This window comes from Staurois parvus, unplaced genomic scaffold, assembly GCF_062004578.1.
Source record: "Staurois parvus isolate SC_StPar_1 unplaced genomic scaffold, SC_StPar_1.0 ptg001328l, whole genome shotgun sequence".
NCBI classification, from domain to species: Eukaryota; Metazoa; Chordata; class Amphibia; order Anura; family Ranidae; genus Staurois; species Staurois parvus.
The window spans coordinates 2,865,477-2,887,639 of record NW_028319124.1 but is presented as its reverse complement, the minus strand read 5'-3'; the positions used below and the strand labels follow the sequence as shown (position 1 = coordinate 2,887,639).

The 22,163-nt window shown below is 40.3% G+C and overlaps 1 protein-coding gene across 1 annotated transcript in view; it reads right to left on the bottom strand.

Moving 5' to 3' along the window:
- The window catches only part of RASAL3 (RAS protein activator like 3), an 81,026-nt gene that overhangs the window by 20,496 nt on the left and 38,367 nt on the right, over positions 1-22,163 (bottom strand). Inside the window, exons 3-11 of the mRNA XM_089661255.1 lie at positions 19,108-19,186; positions 14,034-14,092; positions 11,722-11,795; positions 7,354-7,474; positions 6,001-6,099; positions 5,385-5,909; positions 5,109-5,253; positions 2,748-2,892; positions 1,161-1,397 (exon numbers count right to left, since the gene is read on the bottom strand). Of these exons, the coding sequence (XP_089517381.1) occupies positions 1,161-1,397; positions 2,748-2,892; positions 5,109-5,253; positions 5,385-5,909; positions 6,001-6,099; positions 7,354-7,474; positions 11,722-11,795; positions 14,034-14,092; positions 19,108-19,186 (1,484 nt within the window). The remainder of the gene's footprint in view (positions 1-1,160; positions 1,398-2,747; positions 2,893-5,108; positions 5,254-5,384; positions 5,910-6,000; positions 6,100-7,353; positions 7,475-11,721; positions 11,796-14,033; positions 14,093-19,107; positions 19,187-22,163) is intronic.

The following is a 22,163-nucleotide window of genomic DNA, read 5'->3' as shown; positions in this document are numbered from 1 at the left end:
TTCTATTAATCCTGGACTGTGTTTAGTTTGGAAGAATTGTTCTAACACACATGCCCCCTCTTTATTAACTGCATCTGTTGTGCCCTGTGCAATCTGCCTTGGTTTTATAATCTCTCCTGATTATGCTTGCTAGTAACCCTATGGTAAAGAGATATTGAGCAACTGGTTTTCTGTTCAGTTTTGTTATCTTTATAGTGTTTTCACTGCATTTACCTCCAGCCAGGGAATGCCCAGAGGCTCTGTTTTGTATCTCTTATTTACAACATTAATAAATACAAGTTGGAAAAAAAAGTGAAGTTGAGTTGGTTTTCAATGTGCCTAGGGTAACAATGGTGTTGAAGTACAAGCATGTTGTGGTGCAATTAAAGTACTTGTGCTTGTCTTTAATACATTCCTTGTGGAGCCACCTAGATCTTATGCCCAGACTGTACACATGGTCTTGGCTCCTCTTCAAGTCCAGATTAGGCCCAACCTCCTTTTGGCACTATATCCTAACCCTCTTACTCAACTATCAGATTCCAGAGCCTCTACTGCCCATTTCAGTTCTGGTAGTTGAAAGTTGAATTGAAAAGGACAGGGCTTGACATCAAATCACTAATGAGAAAGGTAAATCAAAACTGTAACTATGGTTTAGCCTTAGAGGATAAATCCCTTTTCTACCTCATCCAAAGGATAATGCAGAGATGCCTAACATGCAAAACATGCAAATTCTAGAAAATTACATTTGAAATTCCCATGAATGGGGAGATAGGCCTATCAGGCAGCCCAGTCATAAATTTAGGCAAGCCATAGATTATGCAATTTTCTTTCCTGCAACCATGGGTCCCTGCTCAACTGGCTGAGATTCGATCCATCTATGGCCGGCTTAAAAGAGCTTTGCGTGGCAGACTGACAACACTAGTGTTAATTGCAAGGCAGTGGCTTACAGTTAGCAGCCTATAATAGGAAGTGCTTTTACTAGAAGAATCCTCAGGTAAGAAACTTTGTAACAGAATCACAAAAATTAGTTTGCTTAAGAAAATTGTATAAAGTAAGGCATGATGTCAAATGTGGTTTACGAACACTTTAAGCTCAGTTTCACACTTAAAACTTGACCAATAATTTGTTGGATCATGACTGATTCATATATGAATAATATAGTGTCAGCTGTGGATGCTCACCTTGTAAAGTTTGCAAGATTTTGTAGGACTTTGGCTACCAGGATCAAAGAACGTGCAGCAAGAGGGTTGGGATGTTCAGGAGAGAGGTGGAACAGTCCTGGGGAGAGAATAGCAGGACATAGGAACCGCAAGAAGAGGCAAGCGCTAACCATCTGAGAACCCAACTCTGGTCTGTCGCACATAGCTACTTTCTCCTGCCAGCTTGAGAAAACAGCCAATAGCTCTGGAGGGAAAAACCTGTAATTAGAAGAAAAATAAAGATAGAATAAGGACTTTTTTTTACTAGCTGTTTACATAAAGGTGGAAAGAGAATGTTCAGAATGAGGGACAATTTCACCCTTCTAACCCTACTGTATGTCCAGCCAAAACTTTTTTATTTAGTTTTAGATATAGTTAGAAATGATTAATGCCTTACATGTCTTTGGTAAATACAAATCCCAATAAGTGTATATTGATTGGTTTGCATGAAAGTTATAGTGTCTACAAATGATGGTATATATACTGTAATTTTTATTTATTTATTTTTATACCACTAATGGCGGCGATCAGAGACTGTGATCATGCGGTGGGCAATCTGACACTGAGACTGGGTGGGAACTGTCTAACCGCCACTGACATCTCCAGTGACACTAATAAAGTGATCAGTGATAATAATATACACTGTCACAGTATTAATGGCACTCACTGGGAAGGAGTTAATATCTTGGGCAATCAAGGGGTTAAGTGTGTGCCTAACAAGTGTTAATTTGTGTAATTTGTGCTGCTTTTTACTAAAAATCTCTTTGTTTTTTCTGCCTGCTTTGTAGGGTGAAGAAAGAGAGATCATTCCCTCTGTACAGAGACCTGTGTTGATTGTCAACACAGATCTCTGGGCTGTGATTGGACACAAGCTGTTCAGCAGGTCTTGGCCTTGAATCATTGTCTGGGACCTGCTGACAAACTCTCGCTGTGTACAAGCACAGTGGATGTTTGTGGGCAGGAGCACGTAAACACGCCCTGTATCCAGAAGAGGAGAGGAACATACAGGTACTTTGCTGTGCCCACAAAGTACTGCAACTGGTTGAAGTGACACTAAAAAATGTACCTATTCTCTAAAAATAATCTATACACATCCACATGAACCTTTAAGCTATTTTTTTATAGAATTGTTTCTTACTGTTTTTTTCTGCCTCCTTGTGATGTCCTCTATCCTCCTTTTCCGATTGGTTGTTTAGAAGGAGAAGTGGACATTACTTGTCGTTATATACACTACTCTTGCACACTACAATTCCCATAGTCCTTAGTCCCTTGTCCATCTCGGGAGTGAGCAAGAGAGGGTGGCTATGTTCCTACATACAATGGGACCATGGAGAACGAACATAGCCACTTGGAGAAGAAATATCTACTATCATAGCTGTGAAAACAAGGCAGGGTTCCTAACATCCTAACTAGCAAAAAGTTATCTTGTATGTATCTTATATTGTCTCAGACATTTTGCAGGACAAGTTTGAATCTAATTTTCCAGCCTGGGTCATCACATGGATATTTTAACCCTCTTTAGGATGAGGTCCATATCAACAGTGTAAGAAGCACAATTTTGTAACGTACCTTTGTGACTCTAGAATACTCTGCACAGCTTCCTCACAGCTTTGCCACAGATGCTCTTTGTTCTCATTTAGCTCTTCTGGGGAACAGCGCAGGGGGTCAACTTCATGGCTGTCTGTTGAGGCATATATACGAGAGACAAAAGGGCCTGGGGACAAAACAGATTCCAATTCATTATCTTAAAGTAGAACTATTGGCAAAATGTTTTTTTTTTCACTTTGGACAGATAAAGGAGGGTTATAACCTCAGACTTTTTGTTTGCCATCTGTGTCCCGTTGCGGAGATTCCCCTTCACTTCCTGTCCCATAGCCAAAACAGGAAGTGAGAGAAAATCCCAGCAAATTAAGGGAATTCCTTGGGGCTCCCCAGGTCACCAGAGCAGTGTCCCCATTGGCAAGTTTACCCTTTTATTACTTTTCTGGGAACAAGCCAACATTTGGGATTTTCTTTTACTTTCACTTTGAATGATAAAGGTAAAAAGGAAAAATAGAGAGGGTGAAGCTCCTTAATGGGGGCACAAACTGCAAAAGAAAACTGATAAGCATTCTTATCCTCCTGCACTCTATCCTAAACTAACACAAACATTTTTGCCTTTAGTTATACTTTAAGACATATTTTTCATGGGTGATAATACATTTTCTAAGTGCAAGCAAAGTAAGAAGCAACAAAAAACCTAGAGGAATACTATATAATTATTTAATTTGCCAGATGGAAATCAATATTTTTTCCTCAAAGGGAAACTTTATGTAGCCATCAATTACTTTTTGGAAAATAAAGTTTCTATGTATCAGGTATATAAACTATACATTGTAACTAGGGGCACTGTTTCACTGTTAGCCTGGACAAATTAGGGAAATCTCTAGGTTCCAGGCAGATTAAAAGACAGAAATGAATGCAGCTCTGTATTCATTGAAGCCCTATTCCAGGCAAATAAAAAATGATCTCTTGAAATGGGTCTGCGTCTGCACTGCAAGAGTTAATTGCTCATTTTGTGTAAGAGAAGCTCAGTCCATGTTGGCACAAGAAGGCTGGCACATGCTCATACGTATGCGCATGTTCATAATTCTGAGCAAAAGCTCAATGCAAAACAGGTGTTGCCACACACAAGCAAACATATTAGTGTATACTGAAATCATATACGCATGCACTCATGCACGCGCACACATACAGGCACTAATGCCAAAAGGCCTATTAAAACTGGACTGTGATCCTTATCTGATCCTTTCTTCTCCCAGGAGATAACGTCCTCATTTGATGTCCTCTCAGGATAATAGGGTTCCTGCTCGGCTGTCATCATGTATGGATATTTTATACATCATTACATTGACTCATTGGTACATAGGTATATTGTACCAATGTAACTATGAATATACCATACCTGACCGTAGCCTCTGGAAGCTGGAAATCACTGAAGTAGACACCACTACAGTGATCTCCTCTTGCTTCTGGGCCCCATGCTTAGCGGCATTATGAACACAGGATGTGTGCTGCTCAGCTTGGGCGCCAGTCAGAGCTTGCTTTGAATGAATGCAAAGTGTTCTCTGATTGGACGAGATGGAGAAATGGGGTGGAAAGGTAGGAAGGTATCATACATTTACCTGTTTTATACTTTTTTTTTTTACATTTCATTAGCTTCCTGGTTGTCATACTTCTCAGGAGTCTTTTTTATTCTTTTATCTGAAGGAGGGGAGGAGGGACTTTCTCAGCTAAGCACAACCTCCTATCGACATGCCTGAGCTAAGGGCAGATGGATTATGGGAAGTAAATGCTAAGTGAATCATCTGCCCTTACTCAAGATGGCTAAGGTTAGCAATGCTAGGGGGTGTTTTTCAAAACAGTTTCGCAACAAAATAAAGTATTGAGACATAGATGGATAGGTGCAATTGCTTTGAATATTAAAAATGAATTAAATAGCATTTTCAGTTTGTGATACTTAGACACAGTTGAGTTTTGCTTTAATGATCTCATGCAATGCTAGTCTGTTGTTTTTAGGCTGACAAGATATTTTTGTTTTTAAAAGGCATATATTGAAAGAGAGAAACATCATTGGTTGATCCAAAAGGCTTGTCTGTGTGGTTTTTGGAATCTGGAAATATTTTTTTCCCCATTAAAGCAAATAAGAGGTTGCTTCATAATGGAATTTTTTTAAGGGTCTTGAGGATACAAGTTTTATTTTTTTATAATTAAACTTGATGAATGTGTAATTTTTGTATAGGAAAAAAGACTTCCTGTAAGCTGAGCTCCTGCTTCTCTTAGCAAATCATTCTAGCCCTGATTACTATCACATGGAGCTCTATTCCCCATCTCATGAGACCTGCTTTATTTTAATGTGTGTAGTTTAGTGAGGGATTTCATTCTCCGCACCAAGGGTCTCCTGAAGGTACATCTGTCCCACCATTTTCATGTATTCTTCAATGGCCTTGGTGACAATAGTGTTTTCACGGAATATTAATGATTCTTGGAAGTCATAACGTGTGAGCTCAGCTGTACCGAGGTCCACCAGGAACTCCTGAAAAACAATGCATAGGAAAAGAAAAAGTCAGATCCAGTGACTTTGATGATCCTACACATGTCCATATTACATATAAAAATGGATAGCATATAGTTTTATTTTAAAATTCAGAAAAGCTTAGATCTCACCTTGGCCTGACCAGTACTCTGTAGGACATAGATAAGTGATCTTCCAAGCTCTTCTTTCTCCCGTGCACTCAGAATGGGCTCCATTGCTCGGCTTAGCTTAAGGTACTTCCAGGTAAGATACTCTGCAAATTCCTTGTACTGCACCAAGGGAAGAACACAGAGCTTCCTGTACCTTCCTCGTAACCTGAGTGTCACCTCTCCACCAAGAGGCACCCATCTCTCTACCCCTTCCCTCATTCCTTCCAAAGCCAATGTTACAGTTCCAACACCAGTGGCTTCTTTCCCTTCTCGAAGAAGATGCAGTGCAACATGTCCTGAAGAAGAGGGCAAGTCCTTTAGATTAAAGTTCTCTCCCCAGAATACCACTCCAGACTCAGGTGCTTTGCTTGAGGTTCGGCCATAAAGAGAACCATCAAGGTGGACCTCACAGAAGTAACATGAACGAGAGCCAGGACCTGAATTGGGAAGACCTTTGGCTTCATGGATCCACAGACTGAGAGAAGACTCTTCACGCTCAAAATTATCCTGGGCAAAGCAAACATAAATGGGTTTATGAACCTGGCAAATTATATTTAGAACACTTGGGTTATGGTTGCATAAACACTAACTTGCTCACCTTATCTGGTTGCACAATTCTTCGAAGATTTTCAATCCACCGGTCTCTCTCCACAACAGAAGAACATCCAAAACAGCGGCTGCATTTGGAGGTGATGACCTATGAGGCATGTAGGAGTGTTAGTCATTGTCATATTTATTATGATGCTTAAACTGGTTGTAAACCCTACTAAGTAACTGGCCTTAAGTGATACACAGATACAGAGTTTATCTGCAGCCATTTGCCCTGTACATCCTTGGAAAACCCAGAGATAAAAAGAATTTTTCACAGACTCACAAAGCAGAGGGTGGAGAGCTGCAGTTACACACTGTACAAAAGCTCTGAGAGCTGATTGGAGGGAAGGAACACACCTCCATTCACACAGCACACAGAAACAGAGCCGAGGCTGTCAATCAGCTGGAGATCCCTCCCCTGTCACCATTTTTCTCTTGGTGTCAGGAAAACTTGTCAGAAGTGACTCATGCTGATAACAGGGGAACTAGTCAGCAGAACAAAATGGCGTTTAGTGCTCTGGAGAGAGGCAAGTAAATATTATAGAAATATGTACTTTGTTCAGATTTCGTGTCTGAGGTTTACAACCATTGTAAAGTAAACTAGTTTGTGTTTCTCAATGTAACCTTTTGCATTTGCAGTCTAGGTTTAAAAATGAACCTAGCTTTCATGGGCAACAGATAATACTTGTTTTCACACTTTGATAATTAAGGTCCATGGTGTAAGTTCCACAATAGGAATAAACTTTAGCAATCAACCAGTTATTAACCTTTAATTATCTTCCTACATTAAAATTCAACTATGGTCTTCCCCTTAAGCATGCTATACACTGCGAATCGTCAGTCAATGCTTGATGCAGCTGCTGTTTGGATCTTGACAGCTAGTGGTCCTGGCTGTCAGCATACAATAGCACAAGTAATTTGCCCATCTATACTCTTAACCTGCAGGCTAAACAATAAAACAGCGTAAGACCAGCTTTAACATTTTCTCTTAGTCCCCCTGCAAAGTCCTTCTTATACCTGTCAATCCTGCCAGTGAAGTCCACCTCATGCAGCTTCCAGGGATGTGGGGACAATGCTGCTGCACTGCTCCAGAAGTCAGAGCAGCATTGTTCTTCATATAGGCTGTGTCTGCTTGCACTACAGTGGGATGGGATGAAGTTTCAGGGGTCATGACTATGAGCATTGTCACTGCTGAATTATAAAACCTGTGACCTTTACATCAGCAGCTGGTTATATGTAGACCCATCCAGTTCTTTCTAGATTGGCAGAACTGACTGTACCACTAGGATCCCCCTATTTCACATGTTGTATTGCAAGATAAAAGAAAAACAGCCCTAAAATGAGTTCTTGTTATATTCACCTCAAAGCAGAATTGCTCCCCCAGAATACTGCTGTGTAGAGCCCGTATAATCACATCTTTCTCGTTATTCAGGTCAAGAATTTCCACACAGCCCAGTGACTCATGGGAACCATGCAAACTCCTGGATTAAACAAAAGAGAGATTATTATCATCTTCTCATTTTACTTTGCAAGCTACACAATTTCCTGCCATTTGGAATGTATCCTTCTCTTTATTTGGCTGGTTTTTATTGTGCCATAAGGGGGACATAATAGGGTTGATCTACTGAAAGAGTAGAACACGATTGCTTTTCAAAATTAATCTTCTCTTTACAAAGTTAATTTTCACTTAGCTTGCTGAATAAGGTGAAGCTGTGCTGACTTTAATCATCCAATTCTATGAAAAGAAGAATGTAGTATTTTACATTTTACATAATGGGGTAGTGTTTGCAAAGTACATTTTGTTAAGTTTCACCTCATTCATAAAATTATAATTCACTATATACTGTGATAAAATGTGCATTAGTCTAAGTTTAGCTTTTTTTTTTTTTTTTCTTCTTCTTCTTTTGCAATTAGCACATGGCATGGAACCTTCATTGGATGAAAATTGTTCTTTGTGCTGGTGGCTGCTCTCTTAATTTAAATCTGTTGTTCCCCCTCCCTTATAGGTGCCTAACAATATACAGTTGTGCTAAAACGTTTGCATACCCTGGCAGAAACCATGACATTTTGGCATTGATATTCAGCATATGACTGATCATGCCAAAAAACCATCTATTATCACATAATTGTTTGGCTCCTTTTTAAATAAAAATGATAACAGAAATCACCCAAATGACCCTGATCAAAAGTTTACATACCCTGGAATGTTTGGCCTTTGTAGAGACACACAAGGTGGCACATACAGGTTAATATGACAATTAAAGGTTAATTTTCCATTTCTGTGGCTTTTTAAATTGCCACTTGTGTCTGTGTATAAATAGTCAATGAGTTTGTTAGTTCTTACATGGATGCACTGAGCAAACTAGATACTGAGCCATAGGGAGCAATTAGGAACTGTCAAAAGACCTGTGTAACAAAGTAATGGAACTTTATAAAGATAGAAAAGGATATAAAAAGAGATCCAAAGCCTTGAATATGCCAGTTAGTACTGTTCAGTCACTTATTAAAAAGTGACACCAGCCAAGGTCAGGTAGACCAAGAAAGATTGCAGCCACAACTGCTGGAAGAATTGTTCAGGATACAAAGAAAAACCTACAAGCAACCTCAGGAGAAATACAGGCTGCTCTGGAAAAAGACAGTATGTTTGTTTCAAGGAGCACAATATGACGATACTTGAACAGAAATTAGTTACATGGTCGAGTCGCCAGAAATAAGCCTTTACTGTGCCAATACCATAAAAAAAGCCTGGTTACAATATGCCCAACAATACCCTGACATGCCTCACAGCTTCTGGCATACTGTAATCTGGACTGACAAGACCAAAATAGAGTTTTATGGTCACAGTCATACGCACTATGTTTGCAGAGGGGTCAACAGCGTCAAGAATACCATCCCCACTGTGAAGCATGGTGGTAACCAACTCTTTTGAGGGTGTGTGAGCTCTACAAGCATATTGAATCTTGGGAAAATATATGGCAAGATTAAATCAGCATGTTATCAGAAAATACTGGCAGACAATTTGCATTCTTCTACACAAATGCTGCGCATGGGACTCTTTTGGACTTTCCAGCTCAACGATTACCCTAAGCACAAGGCCAAGTTGACCCTCCAGTGGTTGAAAAAGGTGAATGTTCTGGAGTGGCCATCACAGTCTCCTGACCTTAATATCATCAAGCCACTCCTGGGAGATCTCAAACATGTGGTTCATGCAAGATGATCAAAGACTTTGTATGACCTGGAGGCATGTTGCCAAGATGAATGGGCAGCTATACCACCTGCAAGAATTTGTTGCCTCATAGACAACTAGTACAAAAGACTGTAATTGATGCTAAAGGGGGCAATACAGGAATATGAACAAAGGGTATGCAGACTTAATTTGTTTACTTAATGCAATGTTTTATTTTATTATTGCTCCATTCTGTTATCACTTACAGTTGAATATAAATCCTGTAAGAAATACAAGAAATGTGTTTTGCCTGCTCACTTATGTTTTCTTAAAAAATGGTACTGTATATTACCAATTCTCCAAGGGTATGCAAACTTTTAAGCACAACTTGTACATACAGTATAATATACATTACTATTAAAATTATACAAAGTTATTCATAAAGTATTAAAAGTATAGTGCAGTAGTGCATCGCATGGCCTATTTACAGATCCACAATGTATTGATATTAAAAAAACACTTGTTACACAGTAAAACATTAGCTTTCCCACCATATTATGAGAATATATATATCCTTTGTTGTAGTCACATCAGATAACTTCAAGATCCTAAATGACAGTAACAGGTGGATCGCAACACTTGGAGGAGTGTCAGGGATTACCCCTTCAATTTAAAAGAAATTACACTAGTCTATCAGCCCTATTAGGGATCTTCTATTGCCCCACAATAGATAAATACAGTAGATAGTGTATGATCCTTAAAGTGGAGTTCCACTCAAAAGTGGGAGCTCCACTTATTTGCCTCCTCCCCCTCCACTGCCACATTTGGCACCTTTTGAGGGGAGTGGGGAGTGGATACCTGCTTTTGACAGGTACCTGCTCTCACTTCCGGCTCAGGAGACTGCCGGACCAATTAGGAGGCACAGCGCAACTTGCGCATGCGCAGTGGACAACAGGCTGGGAAGCTGCAAGTTGTCACAGCCTGGTGCCCACAGTTGACATGCTGGCACTATGGAGGAGATAAGGGGAGAAGGGACTGCCCAGGTGAGAAAAATCGCTGGACTCCGGGCTAGGTAAGTGTGTGTTTATTAAAAGTCAGCAACTACAGTTTTTGTAGCTGCTGACTTTTAATAAACACAAAAACGGCTGGAACTCCGCTTTAAGGAGGACAGAGGCTATATAGTTGCATATCAAGACCTTTCACCATCCAACAAACTATCTTGTGGTATATGTGTTTTCCTGGGTAAGGCAGAAGCAGGAAGAGCGCCGGCTATGCCCAAACTTTCTATCCTCCTCATTCATTCATAGAAGCTGCAAAATTGCTTCCATCAATGAAAAGTGCGCTAAGAAAGAATGACGGGTGGATAAGTGAAAGGTCCACCTTTTCCATTCATAGAGGGCTTTTCACTGATGGAAGCTATATTAAAACTTCTATTAAAGGAGGAGGGGGCACTTGGTGAATAGGCAAACATTTTTTTGACATAGTGTATCTGGATTTCACAAACAGTACTTCACAAATGCTTAATGTAATATGGTATGCACCTGGATAGAAACTGGCTGCAGGAATGCATCCAGAGGGTGGTAATTAATGGCATAAGGTCTAGAGTTGTAAGCAGGGTGCCCCAGGGCTCTGTCCTGGGACCAATTCTGTTTACTTGTTTGTAAGCTATATAGAGGTTGGAATAAATCATTCAATCTCAGTGTTTGCTGATGATACACTAAGAAGGGCAATAACTTCACAACAGGATATAGCATATGTACAAGAAGACCTAGTTAAAACAAAGAGGTGGGCAGCTTTATGGCAGATGAGGTTTAATATTGCAAAATGAAATGCCCTTGGGAGCTAAAAATATGAATACAAGTTATTTGTTATGGGGAGAACCTCTAACACTTTACTCTGGTTCAGCCACATCTTGAGTATGTCGTCCAGTTTTTGTCACCAATCTTCAGGAAGGATGTGCTGGAACTGAAGAAAATACCGAGATAGGCAACAAAACTAGAAAGGGGGATGGAGGACTACAAAAGTAAACGTATTCTCCCTGGAGAAGAGATGCATAAGAGGGGAAATGATCACAATATACAAATATTTAAATGGTGACTTTATAAAAATGGCAGAAAATGTAAACTGTGTAAGGGGTTTGTTACTATTATAGTGGTAAAGATGTGGCACTCCCTTCCACAGTTGGTGGTGTCAGCAGGCAGTTTCGATAAATTCACCCTGTAATCCTAGGCTACTTTTCTGATTTAGGCTATAAACACCTCCTTCTCTCCTTATTTCCATAACATTGAGGTTAGGGAGATTTGGAGTTCTTATATGAGAACTAGCAAGGCAAATAACATTGTCTGAGATTTCAGTGAAGTGCACAGGAAGTTGCAAAACACTGGATTTCTGTCAAAGACGAACAGGTATACATTTCTGTTATTACATTTAGATAGAATGTATTGTAGTAAACACAGAAGCTAGTTTAAAATGCAGACAACTATATCCAAAACCGATATCTCTGCTGTTGGTAAGTTAGAAATATAGGCCCCCATGTTTAATGTTATAATGTTTACTGATTACCTGTCATCTGGTTGAAGTGGTGAAGAACTTGTCTTTTTCTTGTTCTGCTTCTTTTTCCTTTTCAAAATCAACCCCTTTCAAAACATAGTAAAAAAGTAAATGACTACTACAACACAACACAAAGGGGTTGCTTTTAGTTCACACTGGAATAAATACCATTGTAGGTCCACTTCACTCCTGGTCTGTTCACTTTATTGCCAGTCAAGCTGATGAAGGGAGCACTTGGACCCCCGAAATGCATTGGCTACTTCTCAAATTATACCCCTGATCTTTAATGGAATAAAGTTGTATCTGGCAATCTTAACAGTGGTGTGGCACTTCAATTTAAACTTTTGTTACAAAAAGTTTTAGTATGGCATAACACTTTTGGTAGTAAAATAGTAAATTTTGTATAGAGATGTACACATCAGACCAAAAAGAGGGACAACTGAGACTGCACAAGGGACGGAAGGATTTGGTCTCAAAAGAGGGATAATACTTCCAAATGAGGGACAGTTGGGAGCTATGCTGTTGAGTATTTAGTCATACCTACGTAAATCTTAATATACACCAATAGTCCAAGATGTTCTGATTTATCAGTGCTTGCTTATGAGGAGTTTCATTTTTCTTGCAGGTTTCAACTTATACAATGTTACATCAGTTTCCACAAACCAACCTAAGGCTGTTTAATCTTTTCAGTATAGTGTACACAAGCCACCACAGGTTTGAAATCTCTTTATGTGCTAATAATAGCTTTCGGTGAACAGAAGGTCTTGGTACTGCACATCTAGATTGTCTGACAATGGTTTGAATTGGTTATGACACCTGCTTTCAATGTACTTTTTATGGCTTGGTTAGCTCTAAGGCCTGCTTACAGAATTATTTAGTAAATCAGTGTGCAGTGATTACACCTGAACAGTTGCCTGAAGCTGGAAAGAAAGCCTTCTGGATATAAATACCAGATGACAAAAGGTTTGTGGACACATGACCATTACACCTATATAAGCTAATAGGACATCTCTATAGAGCTTGTTGGACATCCCATTCCAAACCAAGGCCATTATTATGGATTCATCCCACAGGTGTTCAATAGGGTTAAGGTCCGGGCTGTTTGTGTGCCACTTGACTTTCATCATACCAAGCTCTTAAAACCACGTCTTCATGGAGTTGGAAGAAAAGGTCCTTCTATAAATTGTTACAAGGTTGGAGGTACACAATTGTCCAAAAAGTCTTTGCATGATACAGCATTAACAATACCCTTTTTTGAAAACACCTAAGCTCATTTATTTGGAGTTGTATCCATATACTGTACTTTTAGCCATAAATTGTAGGTGTGATGGCCAGGTTTCCAGAAACAATGTCATATTGTGTATGTTGGTGGGCTGTTTGAAGCATTTGTATATGCCCCCTGTCTATTACCATACAGGATTCATACAGTGCCAACAGTTTACAAAATGAAGGGAGATAGTACATTCACAGGAGGGATAGGAGGGCCCGCTCACGATAGCTTGCAGTCCAAAATATTGGCTATCCAATCTATGCATATTTAGATAGACTGCAATATTTCCTCTTTCCTACTGTAAATTAGGTTTATATATAAAAAAAGTGCTCACTTGTTGGACCTTCTGATCACAATCTAATCTCCAGCTCTACATGGACCTTTATCTACTGAATCAGTAAAACATGACAAGCTGGGTAAGATGGCACCCTTCTCCTGAGTATACTCGTATAGGGGCCATTGGACCATATTGTACCAGTTTACTATTACATCAGGTCCACTCAACCAGCTCACTGGTGGAGTGGATTTCAGTTTATTTGCTTGTCACCTGATACAGGCCCAACATTTAATCAAAAATGTCATCATCCAGATGGTGTATCCAAAAAAAATAAATTGTAAATTACAATTTTTTTTGGACACACCATCTGGATGATGACATTTTTGATTAAATGCTGGGCCTGCATCAGGTGACAAGCAAATAAACTGAAATCCACTCCAACAGTGAGTTGGTTGAGTGGACCTGATGTAATAGTAAACATCAGCAACAATTACATATGTGAACTAAAAAGTTAATACATCACAGTAATGTAGTAACCTTTTACTTCACATACGTAATTGTTGCTGATTTTTTAAATGACCTCCAATAACAGGCCTGGTTGTATTCTGTGTGCACATTATTCCTATTGCATAGAACTCCCTTCTCTGAATCCTAATACCTGTCATACAAAGCAGTCATGGCTTTTGCAGGCTTGGCGAACATAGATATATTTGATATTATTTTCTAATAAAGGATAAAAATTAATATATTTAGTATAGATATATTTTTAAACATTACCTTCACATTATTAAACTGATTCTTTGAATCAAACTCTGCATTTCCATCACCGTTAGGATCTGCAATCAAAAGAATAGCAGATTTGTTGTATAACTATTTTGTATGTAAGCAGAAAGGTTTAGCACAATATATTCATGCATAATGATTTTCATCTACCTCCTAGGGTATAGGTAAGGGTGAATATGGGGGTCTGCAGAGGCACAGACTAGAAAGCCCCAAGCAGCAAAAATGCATTCTTTAGGACTGGCAGTAACAGCAGGAGTGCTGCCTACCAGTTCACAAATAACACACAGTGTAGCGCTAAATAATAATAGAAATTAAATAAATGCAAAGAAACAAAAACAGTAAAGTGATCAGCATGAAATGGGTGCACCACACTTAATCCTCCTTAAAATCCACACTTGAGGGATCCAAATGATTAATAAGTGCAACATGTGAATTCCCTCTATGGGAACACATCTAGTGCAAACAGTGCTATGTGTCATACATCACACAACAGAATTGGGAATAGCACTAAAAATACTCAAATACATAAGCATACAAATATATATCCATATAATCATAAAATAAAGTCCCAAAACAACAACATATATAATGGTGTTCCAACTTCACTCTCATGCAAGTGATAATGTATAGGTGATCAATGCGTGACAATCCTTCAGTGGCCAAAATGCCCCCTCACCTCCTTACATAGACCCCCAAAAGGGCCAGCTCGCTTAAAGGATCACACCGATCCTAATAAGGACAGACTCCTCTCAGGCTCTCCTCAGTGATGGTATGCGCTCCTCACTCCAAGTCTCCACACAGCTGCCAGCAAACCTCTCACAGGATCATAGTAAAACAAAAAAACTTCCATAGTGCAACCTGTTTTATTAAATGTGCATATAACATAAGAAATGCCCACTCACATTATTCTCCCTTCCAAATCCGCTTTACTACCTCATGCTAAAGGTGTACTGCATGGGTATCTACAAAAGGTGTTCCAATATGGCCGCCACGCCGAAAAGTGACGTCACCGTGTTACCGGAAGTGCCTCCCTGTGTACTATGGACGTTTTTTCGTTTTATTATGATCCTTTGAGAGGTTTTCTGGCAGCTGCGTGGAGGCTTGGAGTGAGGAGTACATACCATCACTGAGGGGAGCCTGAGAGGAGTCTGTCCTTATTAGGATCGGTGTGATCCTTTAAGTGAGCTGGCCCTTTGGGGGTCTATGTAAGGAGGTGAGGGGGCATTTTGGCCACTGAAGGATTGTCACGCATTGATCACCTATACGTTATCACTTGCATGAGAGTGAAGTTGGAACAACATTATATATGTTGTTGTTTTGGGACTTTATTTTATGATTATATGGATATATATTTGTATGCTTATGTATTTGAGTATTTTTAGTGCTATTCCCAATTTTGTTGTGTGATGTATGACACATAGCACTGTTTGCACTAGATATGTTCCCATAGAGGGAATTCAGGTGTTGCACTTATTATTCATTTGGATCCCTCAAGTGTGGATTTTAAGGGGGATTGAGTGTGGTGCACCCATTTCATGCTGATCACTTTACTGTTTTTGTTTCTTTGCATTTATTTAATTTATATTATTATTTAGCGCTACACTGTGTGTTATTTTTGTTTATTTACTTATTGGGTATAAGGTTAGTGTTAGCAGCTTTTAGGGTCAGAGCTCCATTTAAGCGCAGGAGGATCCTCTTTATATTTGTGCCTACCAGTTCAGTCTCCTGCCTATCCTCATTCACTGCAGCAGCCATGTCTACTAGTCCCGCCATCTGCCAATCCATGTTCCCAAACCCAGCTGGCAATGCCAGTGTACAATGCATTCTGAGTATATGGTGGGGTGGGGCATGTATGCAAGCAGGAAGGAGGTGGCTTAGAAACTCTTTGTATTACATTGTACAACTGTTTCTGGCTGCTAGGAGTCACTGGATATATAATGAAGTTCTTCTTCAAGGTAGGCTGTTTGCAGAAAAACATGGAAGAGTTTCATTTTTTACAAAGATTTGTGCATGTATGTTAGCCCCCGGCCTGTGGCACAGTTGTTAAAGCATATTTTGTGGGTAGAAGGATCGTGGCATATGTTAGGCTTCATTTAGATGTGCGGTTGGGGGGGCAGCAAAAATGCACAGTTGAGCCACTGCAAATATGCTACAATCGCAATACTTCCCACCCATGTCAAAGTCTACCCAACATGTCGCGATGGACTTACTCAGGCAAATGGGGAAGTGCCGCAAACGCCCCTCAACCATGTGCAATGCACGCAGTTGCAGTGTGTTTGTCGGCAAAATTGGGTTAAAACAGAAGGTGAGGTGTCACATCTGTTCCGCACCACCTGTCAGTAGCCTCTGAAGCACGATCCAAATGCAGATCATGCTTCAGTGGAAAGGGAGATTTAGATGCACATCTAAATCTACCTTTACTGTGTATGGTACAAAGAGTAAACTTAAAGTGGTTGTAAACCCTTACATACAGTATACTCAGTGAAGTGACTGGCTTCAGGTGATACACAGATGTGAAACAAATCCTCCTACTTAAGCTGTACCTGACTATCTGCAGTTTTCTCTACATCCATTCAAAGTCCAACATTTACAGTCAGGTCCATAAATATTGGGACATCGACACAATTCTAAAATTTTTGGCTCTATACACCACCACAATGGAATTGAAATGAAACGAACAAGATGTGCTTTAACTGCAGACTGTCAGATTTAATTTGAGAGTATTTACATCCAAATCAGGTGAACGTTGTAGGAATTACAACAGTTTGCATATGTGCCTCCCACTTGTTAAGGGACCAAAAGTAATGGGACAGCATAATAATCATAAATCAAACTTTCACTTTTTAATACTTGGTTGCAAATCCTTTGCAGTCAATTACAGCCTGAAGTCTGGAACGCATAGACATCACCAGACGCTGGGTTTCATCCCTGGTGATGCTCTGCCAGGCGTCTACTGCAACTGTCTTCAGTTCCTGCTTGTTCTTGGGGCATTTTCCCTTCAGTTTTGTCTTCAGCAAGTGAAATGCATGCTCAATCGGATTCAGGTCAGGTGATTGACTTGGCCATTGCATAACATTCCACTTCTTTCCCTTAAAAAACTCTTTGGTTGCTTTTGCAGTCTGCTTTGGGTCATTGTCCATCTGCACTGTGAAGCGGCGTCCAATGAGTTCTGAAGCATTTGGCTGAATATGAGCAGATAATATTGCCGGAAACACTTCAGAATTCATCCTGCTGCTTTTGTCAGCAGTCACATCATCAATAAATTCAAGATAACCAGTTCCATTGGCAGCCATACATGCCCACGCCATGACACTACCACCACCATGCTTCACTGATGAGGTGGTATGCTTATGATCATAAGCAGTTCCTTTCCTTCTCCATACTCTTCTCTTCCCATCACTCTGGTACAAGTTGATCTTGGTCTCATCTGTCCATAGGATTTTGTTCCAGAACTGTGAAGGCTTTTTTAGATGTCGTTTGGCAAACTCTAATCTGGCCTTCCTGTTTTTGAAGCTCACCAATGGTTTCCATCTTGTGGTGAACCCTCTGTATTCACTCTGGTGAAGTCTTCTCTTGATTGTTGACTTTGACACACATACACCTACCTCCTGGAGAGTGTTCTTGATCTGGCCAACTGTTGTGAAGGGTGTTTTCTTCACCAAGGAAAGAATTCTTCGGTCATCCACCACAGTTGTTTTCCGTGGTCTTCCGGGTCTTTTGGTGTTGCTGAGCTCACTGGTGCATTCCTTCTTTTTAAGAATGTTCCAAACAGTTGTTTTGGCCACGCCTAATGTTTTTGCTATCTCTCTGATGGGTTTGTTTTGTTTTTTCAGCCTAATGATGGCTTGCATCACTGATAGTGACAGCTCTTTGGATCTCATCTTTAGAGTTGACAGTAACAGATTCCAAATGCAAATAGCACACTTGAAATGAACTCTGGACCTTTTATCTGCTCATTGTAATTGGGATAATGAAGGAATAACACACACCTGGCCATGGAACAGCTGAGAAGCCAATTGTCCCATTACTTTTGGTCCCTTAACAAGTGGGAGGCACATATGCAAACTGTTGTAATTCCTACACCGTTCACCTGATTTGGATGTAAATACCCTCAAATTAAAGCTGACAGTCTGCAGTTAAAGCACATCTTGTTTGTTTCATTTCAAATCCATTGTGGTGGTGTATAAAAAAATGTTAGAAATGTGTCAATGTCCCAATATTTATGGACCTGACTGTATAAAGTTTGTCTGAGAGCTCAGAAAAAAGGGGGCAGAGAGCTGAAATGACACATTGCAGAGCTCAGTGAGGGAAGTTCTGAGAGCTGATTGGAGGGAAGAGACACAACTCCCCCTCTTCACAAAACTCACAGGAACAGAGCTGAGGCTGTCAATCCACTGGAGGTCCCTCCCCTGTCACCATTTTTCTCTTGGTGTTAGGAAAACTTGCTGAAGCTGCAGACAGAAGGTACACTTAGTGCTCTTAATTGAGTCAAGTACACATTGTGGAGGGATATACTTTGTCCATATTTCATGTCTGAGGTTTACAATCACTTTAAATGTTATGCCCCTCCCACTGTTAGAACAATTTTGCCACACCTAGAATTTTCCACAGCACACTACACAAGCCGCCTAATTCTTATTATACAGCATTTATATAGCACCAACAGTTTTTACAGCTTCTTCTATGGGCCAGCAAGGTTGACCCCACCCTAGAACATTCTATTTGTGTAACTACAATGTATCATGGTCATCCAGTTACAAACTGTGGCTGTAAACTGTCTCCTTGTGTTGCCATATGTGAGCACGTTTCTAAAGAACAATGCTTAGCAACTCTAGGCAGGTTTCATTAGTGCTGATGAAAGAGTTTTCAAATTGGCCACTTCCTGCAGGAAGGAAGTGGTTGGTTGATTCCACTTTGCTGTGTTAACTCTCAATTGGCCAGACCACGGTGTAGGTACTGGCTTTCTGGCCACACAAATAGTAACTGGTAAGTCTCTGCCTCCACTTCCTGAACATCGTAAATCTGAAACTTACAATTCTTCGCTTTGCTGAAGATTCCAACGTCTTACCTGCCTCTGCTTTTTCTGCAAGCACTGCTTCATTATTGGACACACAACTGCCAGCACGACTTCGGGTGCGAAATGCATCCTGTGAGGAAGGTAGACAGAATTAAAGGGGTTTTCATGGAACAGGTTAAGCTGTATTTATCCAATATCTTTCATGCAACTTCTTGACTTTTGTAATGTCAGAATGTCAAAAGTACAGTGAAAACAATGCTAGCAATTACAGACAACAAGATCAGCCTCCAGGGTTGAGCATAAAAGGGTTAGTTCACCTTTATCAAAAAACTTAAAATTGTGTGTTGGCTGCTTTATCTTAACCCCTCACGGCCCTTTAAGGGTTTCAGAAGCCGGAAGGTGGGGCGGGGTTTAGGGTCATGTGACCGCCATCACGGCGGTCACATGATCGGGAAATGTTCCGATCGAAAAAGGAGATCGGGACCTTTCCGTGAGTATCGGACATGTGTGCTGGGAGTGCACAGGGCGCATGCTCTCAGCACATTTTTTTTCAATAGAATGCAAATGTGCGGCCGCTCGGCGTCTTGGCCCAGACGCCGGGAGGCCGCACATTTGCGGTCGACTGGCGCCAAGAGGTTAATTTAATGTTCCCCAGCGCAGAACTATTTGGGGGTTTTTTTTCCTGTGCAGATAAGGGGCATGTGTAGATATAAACAAATCGTGCAGCTCTGACTAAAGTTGAATAATGGCCTTGCTATTGGTGAAGTCCATTTATATACCTCTTGAAGCCTGACTGGAATACTCCCAAAATGTTGCTAAGAGAGGACTAGTTGTTACTGCCCACCTCCGCCATCAGAGGAGTGAGCTTTTTCTCCAATTCAGACCCTCTCACATGCTTCTCTCCCGTGATGCAGTAGCTCTGAGCTTAGCATTTGAGAGCTCACTCCTGTGATGGTGGAGGTGAACAGTAATGACTAGGCCTCACTTAGCAATGTCCTAGCAACATCCTGGAAGTATTGCAGTCGGGCTTCAGGAGGTACACAAATGGCCTACACCTAGCAAGGGTGTTATTTAACTTTAGTCAGGGTTCTACAGTTTGTTTAAATCCACAGATATCCCTTACCTGCATTGGCAGTTTTTTGGTAAGGTGAACTAACCCCTTAAGGCTACAGTTCACTCACCAAATTTGTGGTTCAGGGCTTGCTCCTCCAACTTTTATTGTACAAGAAACTTTTGTTACACAAGGATCTCCCATATTTGAAATATATTTTAAAAATATTCTTCCCAGATATATTGAAATATATTTGAAATAATACAATTTTCGCCATATTCAATATATTTCAATATATATAATGTATGTTGAAATACGTTTTTATTATAAAATATATAAAAAATATTTTTAAAAATACATTTTAAAATACTGTATGTCTTTAAAAATACAAATCTACATTTTTGGAATGCATTTACAAATATATGTAAAAATACATGTTAAAATGACTTTTTATATGATAAAAAAATCAGAAGAATATATTTAAAAAATATATAAATATTTTTCATATATTTTGTAATATATAAAAAAAGCATTTCAACATACAGTATATACTGTATATATACAGTGAGGAACAGAAGTATTTGAACACCCTGCGATTTTGCAAGTTCTCCCACTTAGAAATCATGGAGGGGTCTGAAATTCACATTGTAGGTGCATTCCCACTCTGAGAGACAGAATTTAAAAAAAAAATTCAGGAAATTACATTGTATGATTTTTAAAGAATTTATTTGCCTTGCACTGCTGACCATAAGTTTTTGAACACCTAAGAAACAGCAAGAATTCTGGCTCTCAAAGACCTGTTACTGTGCCTTTAAAAAGTCCACCTCTACTCCACTCATTAATCTAACTTAGTAGCACCTGTCTGAGCTCTTTAAAGACACCTGTCCACCCCACAGTCAGTCAGATGCCAACTACTACCATGGGCAAGACCAAAGAGCTGTCAAAAGACACCAGAGACAAAATTGTGGACCTCCACAAGGCTGGAAAGGGCTACGGGGCAATTGCCAAGCAGCTTGGTGAAAATAGATCAACTGTTGGAGCAATTGTTAGAAAATGGAAGAGGCTAAAAACGACTGTCAGTCTCCCTCGGACTGGGGCTCCATGCAAGATCTCACCTCGTGGGGTATCACTGATGATAAGAAAGGTGAGGAATCAGCCCAGAACTACAAGGGAGGAGCTGGTCAATAACATGAAGAGAGCTGGGACCACAGTTTCAAAGGTCACTGTCGGTAGAACACTAAGCCGTCATGGTTTCAAATCATGCATTGCATGGAAGGTTCCCCTGCTCAAGTCATCACATGTCCAGGCACGTCTGAAGTTTGCCAATGACCATCTGGATGATCCAGAGGAGGCATGGGAGAAAGCCATGTGGTCAGATGAGACCAAAGTAGAACTTTTTGGTCTAAACTTCACTCGTCGTGTTTGGAGGAAAAAGAAGGATGAGTTGCATCCCAAGAACACCATCCCTACTGTGAAGCATGGGGGTGGTAACATCATGCTTTGGGGGTGCTTTTCTGTGAAGGGGACAGGACGACTGCACTATATTAGGGAGAGGATGAATGGGGCCATTTATTGTGAGATTTTAAGCAACAACCTCCTTCCCTCAGTCAGAGCATTGAAGATGGGTCGTGGCTGGGTCTTCCAACATGACAACGACCCGAAGCACACAGCCAGGATAACCAAGGAGTGGCTCCGTAAGAAGCATATCAAGGTTCTGGAGTGGCCTAGCCAGCCTCCAGACCTAAATCCAATAGAACATCTTTGGAGGGAGCTGAAACTCCGTGTTGCTCAGCGACAGCCCCAAAACCTGACAGATCTAGAGGAGATCTGTGTGGAGGAGTGGGCCAAAATCCCTGTTGCAGTGTGTGCAAACCTGGTCAAGAACTACAGGAAACGTTTGACCTCTGTAATTGAAAACAAAGTCTTCTGTACCAAATATTAACACTGATTTTCTCAGGTGTTCAAATACTTATGTTCAGCAGTGCAAGACAAATAAATTCTTTAAAAATCATACAATGTGATTTCCTGAATTTTTTTTTTTATTCTGTCTCTCAGA